Raw genomic sequence first — 23,368 nt, 5'->3', positions numbered from 1 at the left:
ATAGGGGCTTTGAATCCCTGAAGAATCAGCCTGGGGTCCCCCAGAGAGAGGGGCTGTGAGATTAGTTCTTGAGAGAAGAAGCACCATTTCTGTGGGTGATATGGATGCAGAGAAAGTTACCAACAACCTGAAAGACAGATGTCAAGGACTTATGTTGTAGCCTTAGGAACACCCGGGCACAGGCATCAACTCACTGCTACAGATAGCTTGGTGTCAGTGAGAGTGCCCCCTGTAGACCACTGTTGGTATTGTTCCAAGAACTAACTTCCACGTTTGTGCCCCCCGGTTTGTTGAGCTAATGCTTTGGCCTTGAAAACAGATGCTTTCCACAGCGGAGGGCGCTAGGAAAATCATGTTTCTACCAAATTACTTTTCATTCTCCTCTTTAGGATTTTAATGGGGGAAAGTACTGGTTTCTGCCTCCATTATTAAGTGGTTCCTTGCAAGTAGTAAATTCACCTCAAAGAATAGTAATTCTAACTTAAGTAGAAGTGCCTGTGTATTGCCTATTTTTCATATCAATTTCCTGGTAGAAGTTTTTAAGGTTAAAAATAAAAATAGAAACCAACTTGTAGTACTAAGATTGTGATTTAGAATTTTTTTACTCATGCAGTTGCATAAATGATTTTTAAAATCATGTATGTAGTTCAAGCCATTTGGTTTTCAGATGAAGGCCCTAAAGCTCAGGGCCTGGCTGCAGATCCGAGGAGTATTTATGATTTCAGCATTGCCGAAGCTGTGGATGGGGGCCTGGGGGAGGGCCGCATCACGGAGGAGCCCGTTGAACTGCTGGGCAAGCATATGTGCGGGGATTGAGTTGAATTCTACTTGCCTAATGGAAAGTACAAAAATCCTCAAAAAGTACTAAAAAGTACTAAATTCTTCCCTGGGGAGAGCAGCTGAGTCCTAGAAATAACCTGTTTACTGCTCAGGGGAAGACGGTGACTGTCTGCGTATTCCATTGGATGCACTTTTTAGAAGAATGGATACAAAGGGGATTTACACATAAACCCCTCCCTCCACGGAGTCCGCAGGTCTCCTACGGCATTTCCACCACGTGCATTTAAATAGGCACTTGCGTTCTTGTGAGCGTAATGATTACAGCTCAGCAAGTTCTCATTTAGCATAACATGTCTTTCCTTGAATACTTCAGAGTCTAGATAATAGCGTTATTTTGTTGTGATCTACTTTGCTACCTTTCTGGGGTAGTAGGGATTTGGGAAATGGATAGGAAATGTTTCTCTGTGCAGCCTTTTTGCCCTGGTCCAGTGGCCAAAGCCATTGTTATAGCCTTAAAGTTTTTTTTTGAAACATATTATGCTCTTTCCAGGTATTGAAAGAGTTCACATATGAAAGACAGCTAGCTATTGATGTCGGGGTGTCAAGAGACAGATTCTTGCTTGAAAACCAGTCCTTTTAGGAATATGGAAAACCAGACAGTTCTGCCCACACTGCAGGCAATTGCTCTTGTGTCTCAGATCCCTTTTACAAGGTCAAGTTATTTTTCATTTGTTCAGAAGGCCCTCTGACCTCTGTAGACCCTCTTCTGAAGCACTGCAGTGTTTTCCAGAAATTAGTTCAACCTCTGGAGTAAGGTCCATCACAGATGCATAGGATGTAAGACCTGTCTCATGGAGTGTCACGGTGAGCGTCTGGTGACTTTTCCTTCGTTCCACTGTTCTCATAGTTCAGTAAAAGCCTTCAGCCTTAGCGGCAGCTCTGAGTCAGCATTGCCCTCTCTTCTGCTTTCTCTTTGTTTCCTCGCTGCTTCCATTCACCTACCTTGCTTTATGCTTCACACTCGTGCTCAGAGCCAACAGGCTGACTTTCTAGTGTGCTTCCCCTGCTCAGACTGTGTTCTCCAAATGTGGAGGCTTTTCTCAGTCTCTCCATCTTTTCTCATGCCTCCATTCAGTTTCCATGCATGCTAGCCATTCCTTGAGGGCTTATCTCAAATAGCCTCCCTTCTTTGAAGCCATTCCTGACCTTTTCAGGTGGGTTTCCCCTCTTCTTTCTTTGAAGTCTCTTGTTGTTTGAGTTTTGCTTGTTGGTGTAGGAGCCTCATCCTTGTCCCTAGAATGTGACCTTGACATTGGGCCTTCTGGAGCCGGCCATGGTCCCAGGTGCAGCCCAGCCTCACTAAATTGCCAGGAGCTGTGAGGCTGGTTCGTGAGTCACTGGGCGGTGTCGCTTTCTCTGGAGAGATGGAGCATTGGGTTTGAAATGATATATTTTGGTCAGGTAACATTTGCCATCAGCCAGAATAACTGGTTATAGCTAATTCATTTCCATATCTAAGTTACTGGACTGATTTTTTAAAGGGTGTGTCCAGTGTCAGCAGATAGATTTAATTTTCCTAGGAAGAAAGAGGCTGGACATCCAAACGTTTTTCTAAGCACCTCAGGGTAATCCAATCCAGCTCCCTCATTTTGCAAAAGAGGAAACATGGGAAGCTAATATCATAGCTGGAACCTGAACTAAGATCTTCTTTTTGCAGTGAAATTCCTTTTCTCTTGTACTAATCGCTTTTTTCAAACCATGTTTCTTGGTTTTGTATAACGTGGACAAAAATGTGGCCAAAGTTCAAAAAGAAAAAAAAAAAAGAGAAAAGGAGATGAAAGAAAAAACGGTTAGGTGATCTTAGGCAAAAATAAATACTCTTTCACAATAACACATGTGGAATTCCTTGTCCAGATGTCCCACTGCTGAGGGAAGACTCGGCTCTGTGCAGAAGCTTGGCAACTTCAGAGTAAGGACTGGGAATGGACCAGCTTAATAAGAGCGCCCCTCGCCTCAGATTACTTCACTTTGATTTCTTAAATCTCTATGCAGATTGCCTTTTATAGGGCAAAATACCCTCTTTTAAAATGTTTTTCTCTTACTAAAGATGGAATATTAATAAGGAAGAAGAAAGGGGAAAATTAGAAGGATATAGCATATGTTTATCATTTATTTTTATCAGGTACGTGTGTTTAGTTGATGCCGGATGTGGGAGCTTCTGAGAGTCAGAGAGGCGAGGTGGACTTTGACATACAAGGACCATCCGTATTGAGGGTAGATATGGTAAAAGGTGAATGCTGACTTTTGAGTTTTCTTTGGAATTCTGGCCCTTTCTACCTTTTTATTTTTGGTGGGGTCTTAAATATCTGGTTTGTGTTGGGTGTGTGAAACTACCTATTGTGGGGTTTAATTATCTCTTTTGTGATATGAGATACTCCAGGTTTGTTTTTCATTCACACTGTTCAGAGATAGCTACTACCACATTTGGGGACTCTTAAATGCAGAAGTTAGCTCTGACTCTCAGCTCAATTGGCTTCTCCATCTGTACTCATTGCTTTTCTTGTTACATGAGTATCATCATCTGTAGTAACATGATCTAATATTTATTGCCTTTAACTATGTGCCAGGCATGAAACAAAGCATTAACTTATTTTATCCTCATGATAACTGCAAGGGAGATATGTTGTCATCTCCGTTTAAGGTTGGGACTTAAGAGAAGCTAAGTGACTTGCCCTTGCAGGACCAGAAAGTGATGGTACTGAACTTGGAATCCAGGTTTGTCTGGACTCTGAAGACCAGGCCCTCACCCAGAAGGCTAGCCTGCATCACTTCGGTGGAGGGCTACTTGGTAGGAAGACAAAATGGAGAGGTTGGATTTTGGAAGGCTTGCTCAAGGTTTTGGAAACACTTAAAATGTTAACTTTCAGAGCTTCTTCCTGTTAAACATTTTTGGATTACATGGCTTTTAGATGTCACATGGCATTTGGTAGTTTCCTGAGATTATTTGTCCATCCTTCCATCCATCCATCCATCCATCCATCTCAGGAAACTACCAAATAAATAAGTATATAAATATTTGTATTTTGGGTCTTTAAACACATAGATTTATATATTTTGTCATTTCTTTGTTATGTTTTTCTTTTGCATATTTTCTTTACATGTTTCTTGATAATGTTTTCCCCTGTAATACTTGTGGCTTTTTTTTTTTCTTTGAAGTACCAAGGTAGGGGATTGAACCCTAGACCTCAATTGTGGGAAGCCAGCACTCAACCACTGAACTAACTGCCCTGGCTCCAATGAACCAGTTTTTTTGTTCGTTTGCCTTTTTTGTATTTTTTTTAAAGGAGGTACTGGAGATCAAACCACAGGGACCTTGTACGTGGGAAGCAGGTGCTCAGCCATTTGTGCTACATCTGTTTCCCTCATTTGTGACTTTTAATTAGAAATTTAAATGAAATTATAATGACTAACAACTGCTGAAAATGTGTCCTGCCATGTGAGCATTTATGATTGTTATTCTTAAAAATAAACATTTAGCCCTGGGATTTCAGCCTTTATGAGCTACTCAGTGTTGCCCTATCCTTTTCCCTGTTATAAATCTAACATTTCAAGGCCAGCCATCCCCCCAAACCCTGTCTTACTTGTATGCCTTTTCTTGATTTGGATTTTGTGAAAATTTTCATGTGATCAGAATTCATTCAGAAATGAAGTCTGTTGAAAATTAAATCCATCTTTCTTTCTGTCAGTGCTTACGGTCTCTGTACATTTGTTATGAAATTATATTAACCATGGATAACTTAAATTTTTGCATCCCTAGAATTACTAGACTTCTAATAATTCAGTGTTGACATTTAAAACCTAGTTCAGGCTCATCTGTACAGGACTAAAGTGATACTTCATGCATTGAGCACCACTGGCATAAGTGTATCAGCCTAACTCAGCATCTAAATTATAAAACTGTAAGAAAATTTAGTTTCTGTTTTCTTTTCTTTTTTAGCTTCTCGGACAAACTATTTAATGGAAAGGGCTTACATTTTCAGCCCTCAGTTCTAGATTTTGGAATGCAGTAAGTATCTTTTATTTATAATTTTTAATAACTCATTTTATTATTTGCATGCAAAATCTTTTATGTGTATGTACAGTGTTAAATACAGTTTTAACTATTAATATTAAGGGATATTGATTCTAGCACTTGTTAAAAGGAACATTTTTGAGAAAAGAAAGGTGTTAGATTTGTTTTCAGACCCATCTTCTGTTTCTACTAAATATACCTTGTAATATTTTATAGTAATGGGAATTTAAAGGGTAAGAAGTCAATATTCTTTGTTCTACTTAAACAAGATTCATTTACAACAAAACACTTTTAATATGACTTTCTGAATTCTTTTGAGCTAGATTCATTTAGTTACTTTGTTATTACTGCTTGCTATGCCTTGGGGATTCTAAATTGCCCTGAACAAACCTATTAGTTATTGTTAAGATTAATACAGAGACCTTATCTTTGAGGAAATCAGGTCAAGTGGGTAAGACAAAGTGTAAGAGAGTAATTACAGTGTATTGTACTAAGTACCACGAAAAGAAGAGGTTGTGATTTGGCTTGTTGAGGGATCATCTGGAACCCTGGGGAAGAGCTGGGTGAGGCTGTGGAGGGGAGGGAACTTAAAAACTCTAGTTGGCTGTGACAGAGAATTAAAAGTGTTACCCTCCCTGGGTGCAGATTATTGCAGCACTGAGAAGTTATAATTTCAAATTAGAGTTTGAAGGGTGAAGGTACAAGAGAAGCTTCAGGTATAAAAAGCTCTGCTTGTTTTAGCAAACTGGTACGTTATGTTATTTTTACGAAGAGCTTTTCTGAGTTACAGGAGAAAGCATGGGAATGATTTGGCCATGGCAATAGAATGTTTGGGCTGAGTTAGAGTGGTCTTTTGGTATAACCTTCTCTCCGTTTCCTTCTGACCATTAAAAGCTTAGAGCTGCAGGGGTGGAAAATGGACGTTAATTTTAAAAGTACTCTTTTGAGCTTTGTAAGGAGATTGTCTAAAAGGAAGAGGAGATAAAAATTAATACCACACCTACTTTAAAGAGCATATTATAGATTGGTAGATATAGTAAGATGGATAGTAGTAAATATAATTAGATTAGGATAACAATTCTGTTCATAGGATCCTGGCTGTCTGTAATCTCTTAACTCTTCTATAACATAAACATCTTATAACCAACACACATGGGTGTATGTATGTAGTAGTTACCTATGTTAATTAGTTATATACATCACTTGCTGATCCTGATAGCTGGAAGCATGATAAAGAATGTTTAAAGTCTTTTTTGTATTAGTTGTTGTTGTTGTTTTAACATTTTTAACTTTATTTTGTACATTTAATAATTGAAAATATAAACTAATTAAAAAATATAAAGAAAACTGTTAATAAAAATGTACATTTTTCAGTTAAATGTTCTGGAGACATATAAACTTTTTTTTGAATATACAGTGTGTTACACAGTATATTTGGGTCATAGTTATGCAGATACAGTATTTGTCCTTTTGTGTCTGATTTGCGTTGCTCAATGTAATGTCCTCCAGGTTCATCCATGTTGTCATATGCTTTACTACTTCATTTCTTCTAAGAGCTGCTTGGTATTCCATTGTGTGAATACACCAGTTTGTTTATCCTTTCATCAGATGATGGACATCTGGGGTTATTTGGCAATTGTGAATAATGCCATTATAACATCTGTGTACAGATGTCTGTTTGTGTCACTGCTCTCAGTTCTTCTGGGTATATACCCAGTAGTGGTATTGGTGGGTCATGTGGCAAGTCTGTATTCAACTTCTTTAGGAACTGCCAAACAGTCCTCCACAGTGGTTGTACCATTCTTCATTCCCACCAACAGTGTATAAGTGTTCCTATCTCTCCACATCCTCTCCAATACTTGTAGTTTATTGTCTTTTTAATAGTGGCCATTCTGATAGGTATGAAATGATATCTCAGTTTAGTTTTGATTTGCATTTCCCTAATCATTAGTGATGTTGACCATTTTTTTCATTTTTATTTTATTTTTTGCAGTTTGTATTTCTTCTTTGGACAAGTGTCTATTCAAGTCTTTTGCCCATTTTTTAATTGGGTAATTTGTCTTTTTATTGTTGAGTGGTAACATCTCAATATATCCTGGACATTACACCCTTATCTGACATGTGGTTTCCACATATTTTCTCCCATTGACTCAAAAGCTGCCTTTTCACCCTTTTGACAAGTCCTGTGAGGTATAAAAGTGTTTAATTTTGAGGAGGTCCCATTTACCTACCTTCACTGTATCCCATAAGTCTTGATAAGTTGAGTTCATGTTTTCATTTGTCTCAATATATTTACCGATTTCACTTGGAATTTCTTTTTTGACCCACTGATAATTTAGGACTGTGTTGTTCAACCTCCACACATTTGCGAATTTACTTTTTTCCTGTTATTGATTTTTAGTTTTATTCCGTTATGATCTGAGAAGGTGCTTTGTATAATTACAGTCTTTCTATATTTATTGAGCGCTCCATTGTGCCCTAACATGTGGTCTATCTTGGAGAAAGATCCATGGGCACTTGAAAAAAAAGTATACCCGCTGAGTTGGATGCAATGTTCTGTAATATATCTGTTAGGTCTAACTTATTTATTATGTTGTTCAAACTCTGTTTCCTTGTTGATCATCTGTCTAGTTGTTCTGTCTAATGATGTGAGTGGAGTGTTGAAGTCTCCAGCGATTATTGTAGAGAGATCTATTTCTCCCTTCAGTTTTGCCAGAGTTTGTATCATGTATTGGGGCACCTTGGTTAGATGCATAAATATTTATGACTGTTATATCTTCCTGGTGGATTGTTCCTTTTATTAATAAATAAAGTATCTCATAACTTTTTAGCCTTTAAAGTCTGTTTTGTTCGATATTAGTATAGCTACTACCCCTGCTCTTTTTTAGTTACTGTTTGCATGGAGTATTTTTTCCCAACCTTTATCTTTCACCTGGTTTGTATCCCTGGGGCTAAGGTGAGTTTCTTGTAAGCAGCATATGGACGGCTCATGTTTTTTTTATCCATTCTGTAGCCTGAATATTTTGATTGGGGAGTTTAATCCATTCACAGTCAATGATATTTCTGTAAATGCATTATTTACTTCCACCATTTTATTCTTTGGTTTTCATATGTCATCATATTTTTGTTCTTTTACTCTTTTGGTTATCCTTTCTCCACTCTTTCTTCCATATTCTCCTCTAGGCCTCTTTCTCCTGTCTTTTTATTTCAGGCCCTAAGGCTTCCTTTAATATTTCCTATAAAAGAGGATTCTTTTTTGCCAACACAATTTCTGTTTGTTTGTGAATATATTATACTCACCTTCATATTTGAAGGACAGTTTTGTTGGATAAAGAATTTTTGGCTGGCAGTTTTTCTCTTTCATTATCCTAATTTTGTCATACCACTGTCTTCTCGCCCCCATGGTTTCTGAGGAGAAATCTGCACTAAGTCTTACTGGGCATCCCTTGTATTAATATATGATGGTTTGCTTCTCCTTTGCTGCTCTGAAAATTTTCTCTTTATCTTTGGCATTTGACATTCTCAGTACTATGTGTCTTGGAGTAGGTCTATTTGGATTTACTTGATTGGGGTTTAGTGCACTTCTCGAGCATGTAAATTCATTTCTTTTGTGAGAGTTGGGAAATGTTCAGCTGTTATTTCCTCAAATACTCTTTCTGCCCCTTTTTCCTTTTTTTCTCTTCCCATGACAGAAGGATGTTGTGTTTCATGCATTTCATATTGTTACATTTCATGTTGTCATTCAACTTTTTGAGCCTCTGTTCATTTTTTCCCATTCTTTTATCTCTCTCTCCTTTTCTGTCTTCAATTTCAGTTCTGTCTTTGGTATTACTTTTTCTTTCTTCTGTCATTTCGAGTCTGCTGTTGTATGCCTGTAATATTTTTTGTTTTTTGTTTTCCTTACATCACTGCTGCTTTTTTTTTACATAAACAATAAGTGTATAGCAATAGTTGTAAACTTACAAAACAAACATATATAACATCATACAGGACTCTCATAACTCATCCTACCACCAACACCTTACATTTTGTTAAACCTTTTTAACCAATGATTAAAGAACATTGTCAAAATATTACTACTTACCAAAGTATTTTCCCCCAACCCTCCCTATTATTATTATTATTATTTTAATTATTTATTAATTATTTTTTTAAAAAATTACATTAAAAAAAATATGAGGTCCCATTCAACCCCACCGCCCCCGTCCCCCACTCCCCCCACAGCAACACTCTCTCCCATCATCATGACACATCCATTGCACCTGGTAAGTTCATCTCTGAGCATCACTGCACCCCATAGTCAATGGTCCACATCATAGCCCAGACTCTCTCTCATCCAGTGGGCCCTGGGGGGATCTACAATGTCCCGTAATTGTCCGTGAAGCACTATCCAGGACAACTCCACGTCCCGAAAACGCCTCCACATCTCCTCTCTTCCTCCCGTTCCCCACACCCAGCAGCCACCATGGCTACCGTTCCCAAACCCATTCCACATTTTCTCTGTGGACATTGGATTGGTTGTGTCCATTGCACACCTATGTCAAGTGAGGGCTTAGATTCCACATGGGTACTGGATGCACTCCTCCCGCTTCCAGTTGTAGACACTCTAGGCTCCATGTTGTGGTGGTTGACCTTCTTCAACTCCATGTTAGCTGAGTGGAGTAAGTCCAATAAATCAAAGTGTAGGAGCTGAAGTCTGTTGAGGCTCTGGGCCTGGGTGTCCTATTATCAGTCCAGAGATTCAAATCCCCTACATATATCTTAAACCCAGCACCAACTACAATTCCAATAAAGTAGCATGCAAGTCTTGTGAAAAGAGATCCCCTCTGAGTCCAATTCCATCACGCAGAAACACCAGCTCCAAAGAAGGGCCATCTGTCATGGCAGTGAACCCCTTCTGCCATGACCATAGAACCCGTGGGTCTCTTTATCCCTCAAAAGAACCAATACCTGGGGTTGTATCTACCTTATCTGTCTCTTAGACTCTGTTCAGTTGTACATAGGGGTATTCCTTCTGACAACCTCCAGACTCTTTTTTAGAGACTCACAGCCTTATAATCTCATTTCTCCTTTCCATTTCCCCCTTACATTAGGTCAAACAGCTTCCCGAAGTCATGTTATTATATGTAGACAGGTATATTCTGCTGTTCCGCATTGAATCTTTAATTCAAGGTCATTTTATAGTTGCTTCTTCAGCTGGTATGTGGTAGTGATCCCTCGGTGCCAGGGAGGCTCATCCCCGGGTGTCGTGTCCCACGCTGGGGAGAATGCATCGCATCTACACGCTGAGTTTGGCTGTGAGAGTGGCCACATTTGAGTAACATGAAGGCTGTCAGGAGGAAACCCCCAGGCACAATGCTATTCTAGGCCTTGTTCTTATTGCAGGTATATAGGCTCAGAAGTGTAGCCATTAGTATCAAGAGCCCACTGTTGGGCCCTCCTTCCTTCCTGGTTCTTGCCCTTGCACCTGGAGGATTGCCGCTGCTCTCCCAGGGCCCACAACAGTGACCCCCCGGCCAGGAGCCCAGTACCCCCCCAGCTGTTGTTTTTAATTGTTTCCACTATGAGTATATATAGACATTACCATATACCCTGGGCATATGCCCTGTATAACTCCCTGTCAACCATATATATCCTGTCAATAACATCCCATATCAGTATTCCTCCGCTGCCATTGTTGAACCACTCTGTGATCCAAAACTTCCTGTAAAGTGAATCCCAACATAATGTCAGCTTCAGAAGAGTCTTAGATCACCGAAATTCATATATACAATATACAGTATTTCCCCAGATCCACCATAAAACCTTTTCCCTTCCACAGCAATAATCTTTTAACTTATTCATATCATATTTCCTGAAACTGATGTACAGATTCTGAAACTATAGTTTTCAAACAAGGTGCCATTTGTGCTTACTATGTGGTCCATACTTTAGGTTGTACAGTTTTCTAAATTTTTTAGTTATCCTATGTTTTGTCTTATGGTTTTCATTATTAGTCTGTCGTCCCCTATATATTATTATTATCTTTGTGTCATTTATATATGAACATACATAAACAATTAAGTGTATAGTAAAAGTTGTGACTTACGAAACAAACATGCATAACATCGTACAGGGGTCCCATACATCAACCCTCCACTAACACCTTGCATTGTTGTGAGATGTTTGTTACAAATTACGAAAGAATATTGTCAAAATCTTACTACTAATTCTAGTCCTTATCTTACATTTGGTGTGTTTTTCCCCCAACCCACCCTATTAGTATTTTTTAAATATGTTTTTTATGACAGAAGTTGTAAACTTATAAAACAATCATGCACATGTGCAAAATTACCAAGCAACACCTTTCTATCAACATACCACACTGTGGTGGAACATTTGTTACAGATAAGATAATATCATCTGATTGTTACCATGTCCATGGTATACATTGAGCTCACATTTTCCATTCTGCCCCATTATCAACACAGTACATCTTTGGCATAGATGCAAGAATATTATATTATTACTGCTAACCATAGCCCATAGGTGATTCCAGTTGTATTTTTCCCATCCATTCCCAACACCCTGCAGTAGTGATATACATTTGCTCTAGCTCACAAAGGACACTCTTGCATCTATACCATCAACCACAGTTCTCATTGACCTCTTGGTTTACTGTGCTATTCAGTTCTTAGATTAATCTCTAGCATTCTGTCAATTGGCATTTACATCCCTAGACTACCATTTTCAACCACATCCCCATTTATTAACTGGCTATTACTCACTATTTGTTACCATCCATTCTATACATTTCCACGCTTTTACAGTAAAACTAATTAAAACTTCTACATACATTAAACATCAGTAGTCCACTCAGTCCTTCCCTTATCTCCATTAAGACTCCACCACCTACCACCAGGTCTTGAAGATATTTTCCTACAATTTCTTGTAGAAGTTTTATGGTTCTTGCTTTTATTTTTAGGTTTTTGATCAATTTTGAGTTAATTTTTTGGATAAGGCTTGAGATAGAGGTCCTCTTTCCCTCTTTTGACTGTAGATATCCAGTTTTTTCAGCACCCTTTTGCTGAATGGATTGTTCTGCCCAGCCTTTGTGGATTTGACAGGCTAGTCAAAAATCACTTGCCCATACCTGTGAGGGTCTGTTTCTGAACCTTCAGTTTGGTTACATTGGTCTACATGTCTGTCTTTATGCCAATACCATGCTGTTTTACCACTATAGCTTTGTAGTATGATTTAAAGTCCGGAGATGAGGGTTCGCTTTTCCTTTTATGATGTTGCTGGCTATTCAGGACCCCTTACCCTTCTAAATAAATTTGATCATCGTATTTTCCATTCCTTAGCCATCGGAGTCTACCAATTAGCTGAAATCGGCTGCCATCCATCTCCTCCTCTCCTGTTTTTGGGAAATGGAGCTTCCAATTCCAGTCATAGAACAGCTCCTGGGGCAGCTTGCACTACCAGAGGAGGACAATCACTGGCCTCCACAGCTTGGCTGACAATCTCCGGGAGAGGCGGTGGCAGGTCCCTGCAGCTTCCTCCCTGTCGGAGGTGGCACTGGAGCTTAGGCTAGAGCTGCAGTCTGACCTGGATGGAAAGAAGCTCGTCCCCACCAGCATGGGATTTTCAGTGTGCCCCACTTCCCCTTGTACCAGGTGCACAGTTAAGATGGCAGCTACCGGCCTCGTTCTGGCTTGGACAGGCTCAAACTTTAGCTGTCCTAAGGATTGTACTTCAGCCTGCTGAAATTTACTCATCAGTAGCTGATATTGGTGCCCAGCCATCTCTTCCCCGCTTTTGGGAAGTGGAGCTTTCAGTTCCAGCCGTGGAACAGCTCCGGAGGTGCCTTGTGCTTCTAGTGGAGGATGAACACCGGCCTCCGGGGCGTGGAGCGCTCTACTTATGAGTCTTTTCTGCAGACGGGCAACCTCCTCCTTTCATTCCTTCAAGGATGTTTCAGGATGCCATTTTGGCCTCCTGGAGCCCCCAAACAGGTGCTTCAGCTAGCTCCAGAGAGCTCTGGGTGTTTGCTAACTGCCCTGTGGCAGGCGCTGATTCAAGGAGCTCCTTACTCTGCCACCATCTTGCTGTAATTCCTGTAATGTTTTTTTGATCTCACCTATTGTGGTTTTCATTTCCCATGAGTTCTGTTACTTTTCTGTTCAGGATTTCAAATTCTTCTTTGTGCTCACTCAATGTCTTCTTTTTTTTTTTAAGATTTACTTTTATTTATTTAATTCCCCTCCCCTCCCCTGGTTGTCTGTTCTCTGTGTCTATTTGCTGCGTCTTGTTTCTTTGTCCGCTTCTGTTGTCGTCAGCGGCACGGGAAGTGTGGGCGGCGCCATTCCTCGGCAGGCTGCACTTTCTTTCGCGCTGGGCGGCTCTCCTTACGGGTGCACTCCTTGCGCGTGGGGCTCCCCTACGCGGGGACACCCCCATGTGGCACGGCACTCCTTGCGCGCATCAGCACTGCACATGGGCCAGCTCCACACGGGTCAAGGAGGCCCGGGGTTTGAACCGTGGACCTCCCATGTGGTAGACGGATGCCCTAACCGCTGGGCCAAAGTCCGTTTCCCTTAATGTCTTCTTGATGCCGTTTTTCTCTTTAGTTGTATTGTCTTTCAACTCATTAATTTGATTTTGGAAACTTGTGTGCATCTCGCTAATTAATTCTTTTAAATCCTGTCTCTTTTCTGGGACTTTGATATATATATTCCTTTTCTTGGGCCATGTCTTCCATTTTCTTCATATGCCTCATAATTTTGTTGCTGATGTCTAGGCATCTGATTAGGAAGTCGTTTACTCAGCTGTTCAATTTCTTAATCTTTCATAGGGATTTAGTGGCAGGAGGCTATGTGTTCCCACTGCTCTTTGATTCTTGGTTCAGCCTGGATTTTTCGGATTGTCCCTGCTAGTTGCTCAAAACTGAGCTTTGGGCCCAGTAATTGGTTGCAGATCCACTTCCTAGGGCCTTGGGGAAGGAAGCCATAAAGGCTGGAAAAACCCTGTCTTACCTATTTTTAATTTTCTCATGTGCACTCACTTGGCCTGCCAGCATTTGGCACTCTTTGGCATCTCTCAGTTCAGTGCCTGGTTGGAGTGTATTTGTTGCAACACAGATGAATGTGATAGTGCTTTCTGCCTGGGGGCTGAGAGCCTTGTGATTGGAACTTTCTCATAGACAGTTCTCCAGCCTTTTCTGGCAGCCCCGTCCCTTTTCCTGGGTAGGAAATATGTCCTCTCCCCTCTGAGTCCTCAACCATCAGTCCAGGGTATCTGTAGCCCCTTGCTGGCTGCCAAGGCAAACAGTGGTGTGTGTGGCCCCACCTGGCCTGGAAGGGCGCCTGGGACACAGCAGACCAAATTTTTGAGTCAAAAGCTGAGCTAGCTTCAGGCTGTGTCCCTCTCTCTCCCCTTTCTTGTGGTGGTGGATCCCTGGAAGCCCCTTAGTCTGTAGCTGCAGGCGCAGTGACCCAAGAATTATGAAGTGTCTTTAATGTGGGAATGGGTGCTGGCAGCAGCAGCCGCTGGTTTCCACTCACAGTTCTATTGTCAGGATTCCCCTCCTTTGTCCCTTTTCCCCCTAGACGGTGTTCAGCCTTCGCCTGGTGTCCTCAACCCTAGAAGATCTTTTTCAGGTGGTTTCAGCCTGTCCTCTATTTTTCTGGAGGAGAAGAGAGTCCCATGTCTTTCCAGGCCATCTTCCCGAAAGTCTTGTGAAGTCTTGGATTTGAAAAGATTATGAATTTTCAGATTTGAATAGGTTTCAGTGATTTGATTATGTTTTTGTCATACTTTACAATTATTGAGTGCAACCATGTCTTGTCATTTGAGCCTCGTATCAATTCTGGAGGGATAGTGAAGGCAGGTATTATGCAAGTATACGTGTGTGTATCATTTTCAATTATCTGAGTGTTAGGATGTAATACAAATGTTCATATATTTCTTGCAGATTTGTTGCAGAGAAGTAATAAGGTTTGCCCAAGATCATTTCACTAGAAGTTACAGAGTTCATCTTCTGATTTCTAAATCAGTGGTCAACATGTTATTTTTCTTATCAGTGAAATCCTGGATATGACAATGACAATAAGTTATTTTAAATTAAAAAAAAAAAACCTCATTAAGAACAAATTATATTTAATCTAGATTAGCACGTACTTGAAATCAATCATTTTACCTCCGAACACATGGCATAGTTCATAGGCATGAGATTAAAACTTTTGCCAGAGCGTTCTCTTCCTGATGTTGTCTTTACTGCCCTGAATTCAGCTTTTGCTTTTAATGTTTGTTTTAACGTTGACTGTGGGCAAACCCCATCCCTTTTCGTAGCTTTGGTTTCCTTCTAGGATGCAAAATCAATTTATTGATTTATGTTGTTCAATTGCCCTCTTCGGCCTTATTTGAAGGGTTAATATTCTACTGGGTCTGAGATTCTTATCAATGTATTAATCTTGCATAAGAGATTTTAATTTCTTTTAGTAGTATTAAATTAATAGAGTATCCTCTAGTTGTCACCAGTGAAGGAAATTCATATCCTCATAACACTTTTAAAAATAGAACAACAACAAAAAATAGAATAAAAATAGCGTAGTGGTTTCAGCCCGCATTCTCTGTTAGGTCTGGTGAGCTTCTGGTGTATACAGAGGTAACCAAACTCTGAAGCATTGCAGTTTTGTAGTCTTTTTATTTTCTAACATGTTTCTCTGGGAAACATTTTTATCTTTTGAAACCAAAGATCTTTTATTATAGTTATGTGAATGGGTTATAAAGTTTTGAGCATAATTAACTTGACTGATTCTTATTATTTACTTGAAACCTAAAACTATATTTAGGTTTTCATTTATTAGTCCTTATTTATTTAATTTAATTGAGGGAAAAAGGCAACCAGAAGTCCAGTGCTCTGAAATAGGCCTTTCTGAGGTGACCTTTTGTGTTTAGGGTAGTGTAAAAATTTTAAATGATATTTTTTAAAAACACAAAAAGGCAAGGTTTTAATCACACTGATGGGTATTTTATTTGCAACTGACTGTAAAGTACTCATTTTTAAAAGTACACTTCAGCCATATGAAACCTTCAAATAAGACTTGTGATTAAGAGTAGGAGGAAACACTAGAAGAAAAATTCCAAGGACTTGATGATTATATAGTATTCTGGAAACCTTATTGTATGAGAGAAACAATGTACATTTCATTTTTCCTAAAGCCCATGTTTTTAAAATCAGTGAAATCATAAACAAGAATAGTGGCATAATAAAGGAGACTTTGCTGAATTTAGAATGTAATTTTATTTCTGGGCCATACTTTGGTGTGAGGGTATTAAAGCTGGGAAAATTACTTCAGTGAAATTTTTCCTGATTATTTATTACGACATAATTTACCTAGAGTAAATTTGTTATTAGGCAGTGGGAATAAGAAATAAATGATTGGTAGGACATTCCAGGTAGTTCCAGGTAGGTGAGTCAACCAACTTGCTTTCCTCTTGTAATTCCTTGGTTGAAGCCAATGTTGTATGTGGAAAAAGCAGTTGAATGAACATTAAAGTCTTCACCAGTGTATCTGTAGAGCAGGAATTCTTTTTCTGAGGCTCAAAGAAAGTTTGGGAGTTAATTTATTAAACTTTATATGTGTGCATGTTGGTGGAGGGAGAAGCCAGAGTTTTTCAGAGTTTTCTGAAAGGGTCATAAGTTAAATGGGGCAAGAGCCACTGCTATAGAGTGCTGTAGGCTTTTCATATTTCTCAGAAGAGTGGCCTTTAGCAACAATTAAATTCTTTTTTTTTTTTTAACCCAGTAAAATAGTCTCTTTGTGAGTTGAAAATCTATACCCCAAAACTATTGGTTGTCTTTAAAAGTGGTTCTTTAAATTTATTACTCAAAAAACAAACCTGAAGAAAATGAGATTTTTCTTTGAGTACTATTTCTTATCTAAACATATTTTCATTTGAATTATAGACCTAAGTCAAAGAAGTGCCTAGTTCCCAATATGTGTTTTTTTGCAAGCATTTAATGGCCCAGATGGGTTGAATTTCACTGACAGCTACTGTGGGTTGTGGCAAACCTTGTAAATGGGAGGGTTTTGTTTTGTTTTGTTTTTTTGTTTTGACTGTTGAGGATTACATATTTTATTACCAATAGAATTTGATAACTGTTGATAATTGTCTTTATATTTCTAATGAATATCAACAGCTTTCTGGGTTAAAGAAATGTATGTATACTTATATTTAAAATCACACAATGCTTTACTTTTTCTCGTTTCCCCTCCTAGGTTCCTGGGACATCCTGCAGCAAAGATCCTCTATGCCTACAACCCTAGTCGGGAGAGTGAGGTCGTGGTGAATTCAGTGTTTACAGCTGCTAGACATTTTCATGTGCCTCCTGTTCATTGCAGGGTGAGTGTTGATGTACTCTTGGAAACTATGCTGTGGCAGCCTGCCAGGCTCTCTTGCTTTCTTTGGCTTGAGATTTTTACTTTCTGCTCTCCGTCTCCCCTTTTTCTCCTACCCCATACTCCTTCCTTCTGTACGTTTGCTTTATCGTTTTTTTTTCCCCAATGTTTCATTTCCATAGTTTTGGTGGCTCTTTATCGACATAGGATACACTGAGAAAAGTTTAAGGACTCTAAACTAGGTCATAATGTATGCATGCTTAATATGATTTTCCATGGCTCAATCAACTGTATATTATTTGTCTTGAAATTACTTCAAATTCTGAAGCAGTCAGTAGCTTATCCAACCTTACAACTGTGATTTCTTCCACTTCCAAACTTACTAAGAAATTTAGGTCCCCTGTTTGAATGGAGGGTTGCAATGTGGCCAATGCCTCCTTATAAAGCTAATTTGCACCATAGCATTGCTAAAAACCGTGGTCGTCTTTGTTTTAATTTTAGTGGCTTTTTAACCTTTAACGAAGTTCCTACTTGCTTGAAGACTTTTATTTATTTATTTTGCTGATGACTGCTTGGCATTCTGCATTTCTTTTTTTCCTAATAATGGGACTAAGGGAATGATGGTAGAAGAGGAAGCCTTTTGTTTATGACTGTCTGAACATTTGTCCCTGAGTTTTTACTAAGCATTAACAAGTCTATACATTGGTCATTCTCTGTATTTAAGTAGAGACAGAGCTGTTTTAGGTAAAGGCAGTTGATCTGGTGGATGTTCAAGGAAGGAAAAGGAAAGATGGAAAGCACACCCTGAAGTGAAAAAATTTGGCAACTGTCTTTCCATAATTCTAGTATATGTTCTTCTCTATCTTAGATTGCTGCATGTTGATCAGTTAGAAGATTCTCAGAGATTCAAGATGCTTACAAATCAGTGGTGCAGTGTCAATTTTTTTGACAGAAATTGTCAAAAAGAGAGTCTGTGAAAGATTACCTATCAAAGAGGAGAAGGGTCATTCCAAAGAGTTAATTAGTTACCTTTCTTTCAGGTAATTCCAGCAATGGGGAAAACTTCCTTTAGAATTATTTTCTTACCTAGTGAAGAAGGAAGCATTGAAAGTTCTTTATTTATTAATACCTCCTCATATGGAGTCCTTTCCTATCATGTAAGTAATTTTTTTCTTTCTTCACCTAATTTTGTTATTGACTTAAAGAGGTTTGGATATTAAAAAAAAAAGACTTTTGGAAATGTCAGATGTGTGCTTCACAGAGGACTGCAAGTGAGGGTAAGATCATCAGCTTTCACCCTTCTTCTGCCTCACATGCCACCATTTACGGACTTTCGGGTGAGTGCAGAGCTATAACCCTTACCACAGATCTTTGAAGGGTATTGGAACAAAAGAAAGGAATTGCTCCTTGTGTTCTAGTATAAAACATAGCAGGCTTTGAAAACTCCTGACTCACACTGCACATACAACTCAGAGGGAGGGAGCTCTTGGTGCACCGTCCAGTGATTTTGCCCGCCTCCCCTCCTTGGCTTAGGACTATTCCTGATCAGGAGGCATTGATTACGTGATTGGGGCCAGTTCCCTTGGAACTCACTATTAATAAATATTAAGGCACACTAGGAAGGGAGCATGAAGAATTTTTCTGTTGTTCACAAAAGTAGTTAGGATTCTTTACCATAAGTGGCGTCCGTGACATCTTTAACAGAACGAGGCATCAAGTAACTTATGAGCCAAGATCAGTCATTTTTGGATTTAACTGAATTCTCTTAGCCACATGGTCCCATGTCAGCAGAGTTGTCTGTTCGTCAAAAGATTTGCTACAGGAAGGAAAGTTTATCTGAAATTTAGCAACATATTCCTTGTGTTTCCTGGAGAGACAAAGGTAATAGTTGGATTAATAGAGTCCTGAAGGCCAGAATGATGAATAAAGATTTCCTTTGAAAAGGTATTTTAGCACTGTGGTAAACGTGCTTTAAAACTTTAACAGAGGAGTAATTCTTATCCGCCCCCCCCCAGGTATCAGGAATTGGCACTCGCAAAATTTCTACAGAAGAGTCTGCAAAGCAGCTACCAAGTACTTACTTCCTGCTTCCACAGGTCCAGAGCATTCAGCTTTCACAAACACAGGTAATAGCTTTATTTTGAATGCTGGTGAATACCAAATTTTGTAGCCCTTTAAATTTATTTATCTTTTATAGAGTATGTACACCCATTTACACAGGGTCAGAATTGAGGTTTTACTATTTTTTTTTTTTTGCTATCTTATTATTTTCTGATTTAAAAAAAAATTCCTGATACGTAAAGTCAGTGGAATCCATGTGCTTACTTTTAAAGACTAGATAGCCCAAGGTGTTGATCCTCACTTTGCTTGGTTCTATTTTCGGTCTTTTGAAATGTTTCCAATTTTTCATGATTACCATTAAGCTATGCATGTATTTTGTACAATTCTATTTTTCCCCTTTTGGGTTATCTGTTTCCTTGGGGTATGTTTCACAAAGAGAGAGTCTGTAGTTAGCGACTAAAGCTGTTTTATAGAGCTTGTTAAATCTTGCCAGGTTGCTTTTCAGGAAGACAGAACTACCGCAGTCACCAGCAGTGACGTGCCTCCAGGAATGTCTGTCTTTCCGTTCTCCCTGCTTCTGACTCTGTCTGGATATGGCTTAAAGGAAAGAAGTGTTTTTGATGTTTTAGTTGGTATATAATGATACTTTAAAATTCTTTTAGCATGCATCTCGTTAGTCGCTTATAGGGTTAATCACTTTCCCCCTTTTGCTTATCCATATTTCCTTGTAACTGTGGATAACTTTTTTCAAAGAACTCTCACACCAGAGTAGTAATAAAAAACATAACTTCAGTTTTTAGTAGTGGTAGTACGTTTATTCAGCAGTTTTATTGAGCCTCTGCTGTTTGCCAAGCCTTATTCTAGAATTACTATCTTTGTGGAGCTTGCATTCCAGTGGAGGAGACAAGCAAAATCAATTTACCTGTAATGTAATGTCTTAGAAACTTTGCCACCAAATAGATAATTCTTAATATTAATTTTCACTTTTATAAACTTGAATAGCCAACCCCTCCTACAAGGATTTTAAGGAAGATTGCTTTTAATGTGCAGATCTGGATTTGGTTTAAATCCTAAAATCAGTGGGAATGCATTGAAAGGTTTTAGGCAGGGGGATTGATGTGATCTGCTCTACAGTTTGGAAAAGGGGCTGGAAAGGGCTAGAGTAAGTTTAATTTATATATGCTGAGAGTGTGGATTTCAGCCTTTGAACATTTTTAGCCTTATCTCAGGGCTGTCCTTCAGTAAAGAGGGCAGCTAAGAGTGGCTATTTCTCAGAAGGCTGAGATTGGGAATTTTGAGTTCCAGGTGCCATGATAGTGGTGATAGAAGTATTGAAATAGAGATGAGTGTTCAGGTTATCTTAGATAGTGAGGGTTAATTTAAAGATATGGGGAGTAAAGGGAGAGAGGAAACTGACCCTGCAGGCGTCATGGAGGGGATAGTGGGCAAAATGCTCCAACTCTGCTGGCAGATCCTGTCTCCTTCCCATGATGCCTTCTGCCCCCTCCTGCGTCCTGACCACCATCGTCTGCAGACAACTGCAGAAGCTTCTTACTTGGTTTACCAGCATCTGCTTTGCACCTTTGCAATTCCTTTCGCAAAAATGCAAGTTAATCACATCAGTCCACTGCTTAAAACTCTTCAGGACATTTCTCTCTATTTTAGATTTAAACCAAATCCTTACTGTGGCTGTAGCACCTTGCGTAGTCTGGCTTTTGTCTCTCTCTACTCTCCTTTGCTCTCTGTGTTACAGCTACACTAGCCTTCCTCTGGTTTCTTATTCATGATGCCATGTTCCATCCTGCCACAGGTCCTTCGTGTCCACAGTTTGCTCTCACCATTACCCTTCTCCCCTCCTTTTCTCCGAATTAACCCTATTCATCCTTACTTTTTTCACTCAAGCTCCAGTTCCTCAGGATATCTTGCCTATCTCCCCTGTCTATTTTAGGACCTTTGTTGTACTGATAGAACGATGTTCCTTCCTCTTTGAACAGTTCTCCTCCTTAAATAATCACACTGCCACTTATTTTCTTTGCTCCATGGAATTTAAGCTCCATGAAACTGGGAATGGGTCTGATTGGGCTCTTCCCCTGCACCTAGCCTAGTGCCTGCAGTCAGAGGTAGCCATCTACAACATTAGACCCGTGTTGAGTGAACTTTGGCCCGAAGGTAGCTCTGTAGCTATTCCCACAGCGGCAGGTTTCTCTTGCTCCCTGCCCTGTGTCTGCCCTTGGCGGTGGCTTGGCTTGGCTTGGCTCTTCATGATCTTTCCATCTGCTTTAGCTAGTAACCAAGCTCTGGCTCTTTTCATCTCTTCCTCACTGTTTTGTGTCATCTCACAGGTTTTTTTTCCCCTTGCATTTTTATTTAATTATATTTTAACAGTTTGAGATATAGTTCATATACTGTATGATTTACTCATTTAATAGTGGTTTTCATAATATGTTCACAGAATTATACGGCCATCATCACAGTCTAATTTTAGAACCTTTTTATTACGCCAAAAAGAAACACCGTACCATTAGTAGTCATTTCCCCTTCCCCCAAGCCTCTGACAACCACCAGTCTATTTTCTGTCTCTTTTTATTTGCCTATTCTGGAAATTACATATAAATGGAATCATAATTTATAGTCGTTTGTGATTGGCTTCTTTCACTTAAAAGTTTTCAAAGTTCATCCATGTTGTAGTATGTATCAGAGCCTCTTTCCTTTCTATTGCCAAATAATATTTCATTTTATGGAAAATACCACATTTTGTTTATCCATTTATCAATTGATGACATCTGGGTTGTCTCTACATTTTGGTTATTATGAATAATGTTCCTGTGAATATTTGTATATAAGTTTGTGTGGACATATGCTTTCTGTTTTCTTGGATATACACCTAGGAGTGCAGTTGCTCAGTCATATGGTAATTCTATGTTTAACATTTTAAGGAGCTGACAAACCGTTTTTCAAAGGGACTGTGCCATTTTACAACCCCACTAGCAATATATAAGGGTTCCAATTTCTACATCTCTTGCTAGAACTTAATATTCTCCTACTCCTTCCCCACCCCCTTTTTTATAGCCATCCTAGGGCATTAAGTGGTATCTCATTGTGGTTTTGATTTGCATTTCCTTAATGACTAATGTGTGTATTGGCCATTTGTATTCTTCAGAGAAATGTCTATTTAGTCACTTGCATTCTTTGTCTTTTTGTTGTTGTGTAAGTAGGAGTTCTTCTTGTATCTTGGATGGTAAACCTTTATCAGATACATGGTTTCCAAATATTTTCTGCCATTCTGTTCATTGCCTTTTCACTTGTTGATAATGTCTTCTGCACAAAAGTTTTAAATGAAGTCCAATTCTTTTTTTTCTTGGTTGTACTTTTGGTGTCCTATTTAAGAATCCATTTCCTAATGTAAGGTCATGAAGATTTACCCTTAGATTTCCTTCTAAGAGTTTTATGGTTTTAGCTCTTATATTTAGGCTGTTGATCCATTTTGAGTTTATTTTTATATATGATGAGAGGTAGGGGTCCAACTTCATTTGTTTGCATGTAGATTTCCAGTTGTCCCAGCAACATTTGTTGAAGACATTATTCTTTCCCCATTGAATAGACTTGGTGCCCTCTTTGAAAAATCAGCTGGCCATAGATATATGGGTTTTATTCTGTACTCAATTCTATTTCATTTGTCTACTTCTCTGTTTTGCCAGTACCACATTGTTTTTAATAACTGTGGTTTTGTAGTTAGTTGTGAAATTGGGAAGTGTGAGCTCTCCAACTTTATTCTTTTTCAAGATTGTTTTGGCTCTTCTGGACCCCTTGCTATTCCATATGAATTTGAGGATTAGCTTTTGAATTTTTACTAAAAGCACTGTTGGAATTTTGATAGAGATTGTGTTGAATCTGAAGATTACTTTGGTTAGTATTGACATCTTAACAATATTTAGTTTTCCAGCCCATGAACACAAGATGCCTGTCTATATTATTTAGATTCTTTAATTTCTTTCAGCAGTGTTTTGTAGTTTTCATTGTACAAGTCTTTCACCTCCTTGATTAAATTTATTCCTAGGTAATTTATCCTTTT

General features: G+C 39.0%; 1 protein-coding gene across 2 annotated transcripts in view; it reads left to right on the top strand.

Annotated features, from left to right (window-relative positions):
- The window catches only part of TMEM131L (transmembrane 131 like), a 163,258-nt gene that overhangs the window by 67,671 nt on the left and 72,219 nt on the right, over positions 1–23,368 (top strand). For both annotated transcript variants that reach the window (XM_004471448.4, XM_058280406.2), the window contains exons 4-7: positions 4,778–4,846; positions 17,116–17,239; positions 18,276–18,392; positions 19,251–19,361. In XM_004471448.4, the coding sequence (XP_004471505.2) occupies positions 4,778–4,846; positions 17,116–17,239; positions 18,276–18,392; positions 19,251–19,361 (421 nt within the window). The remainder of the gene's footprint in view (positions 1–4,777; positions 4,847–17,115; positions 17,240–18,275; positions 18,393–19,250; positions 19,362–23,368) is intronic.

Source organism: Dasypus novemcinctus, chromosome 1 (assembly GCF_030445035.2).
Source record: "Dasypus novemcinctus isolate mDasNov1 chromosome 1, mDasNov1.1.hap2, whole genome shotgun sequence".
Taxonomy (NCBI): Eukaryota; Metazoa; Chordata; class Mammalia; order Cingulata; family Dasypodidae; genus Dasypus; species Dasypus novemcinctus.
The sequence above is the reverse complement of the archived record's forward strand: the minus strand, read 5'-3'. Positions and strand labels throughout refer to the sequence as shown.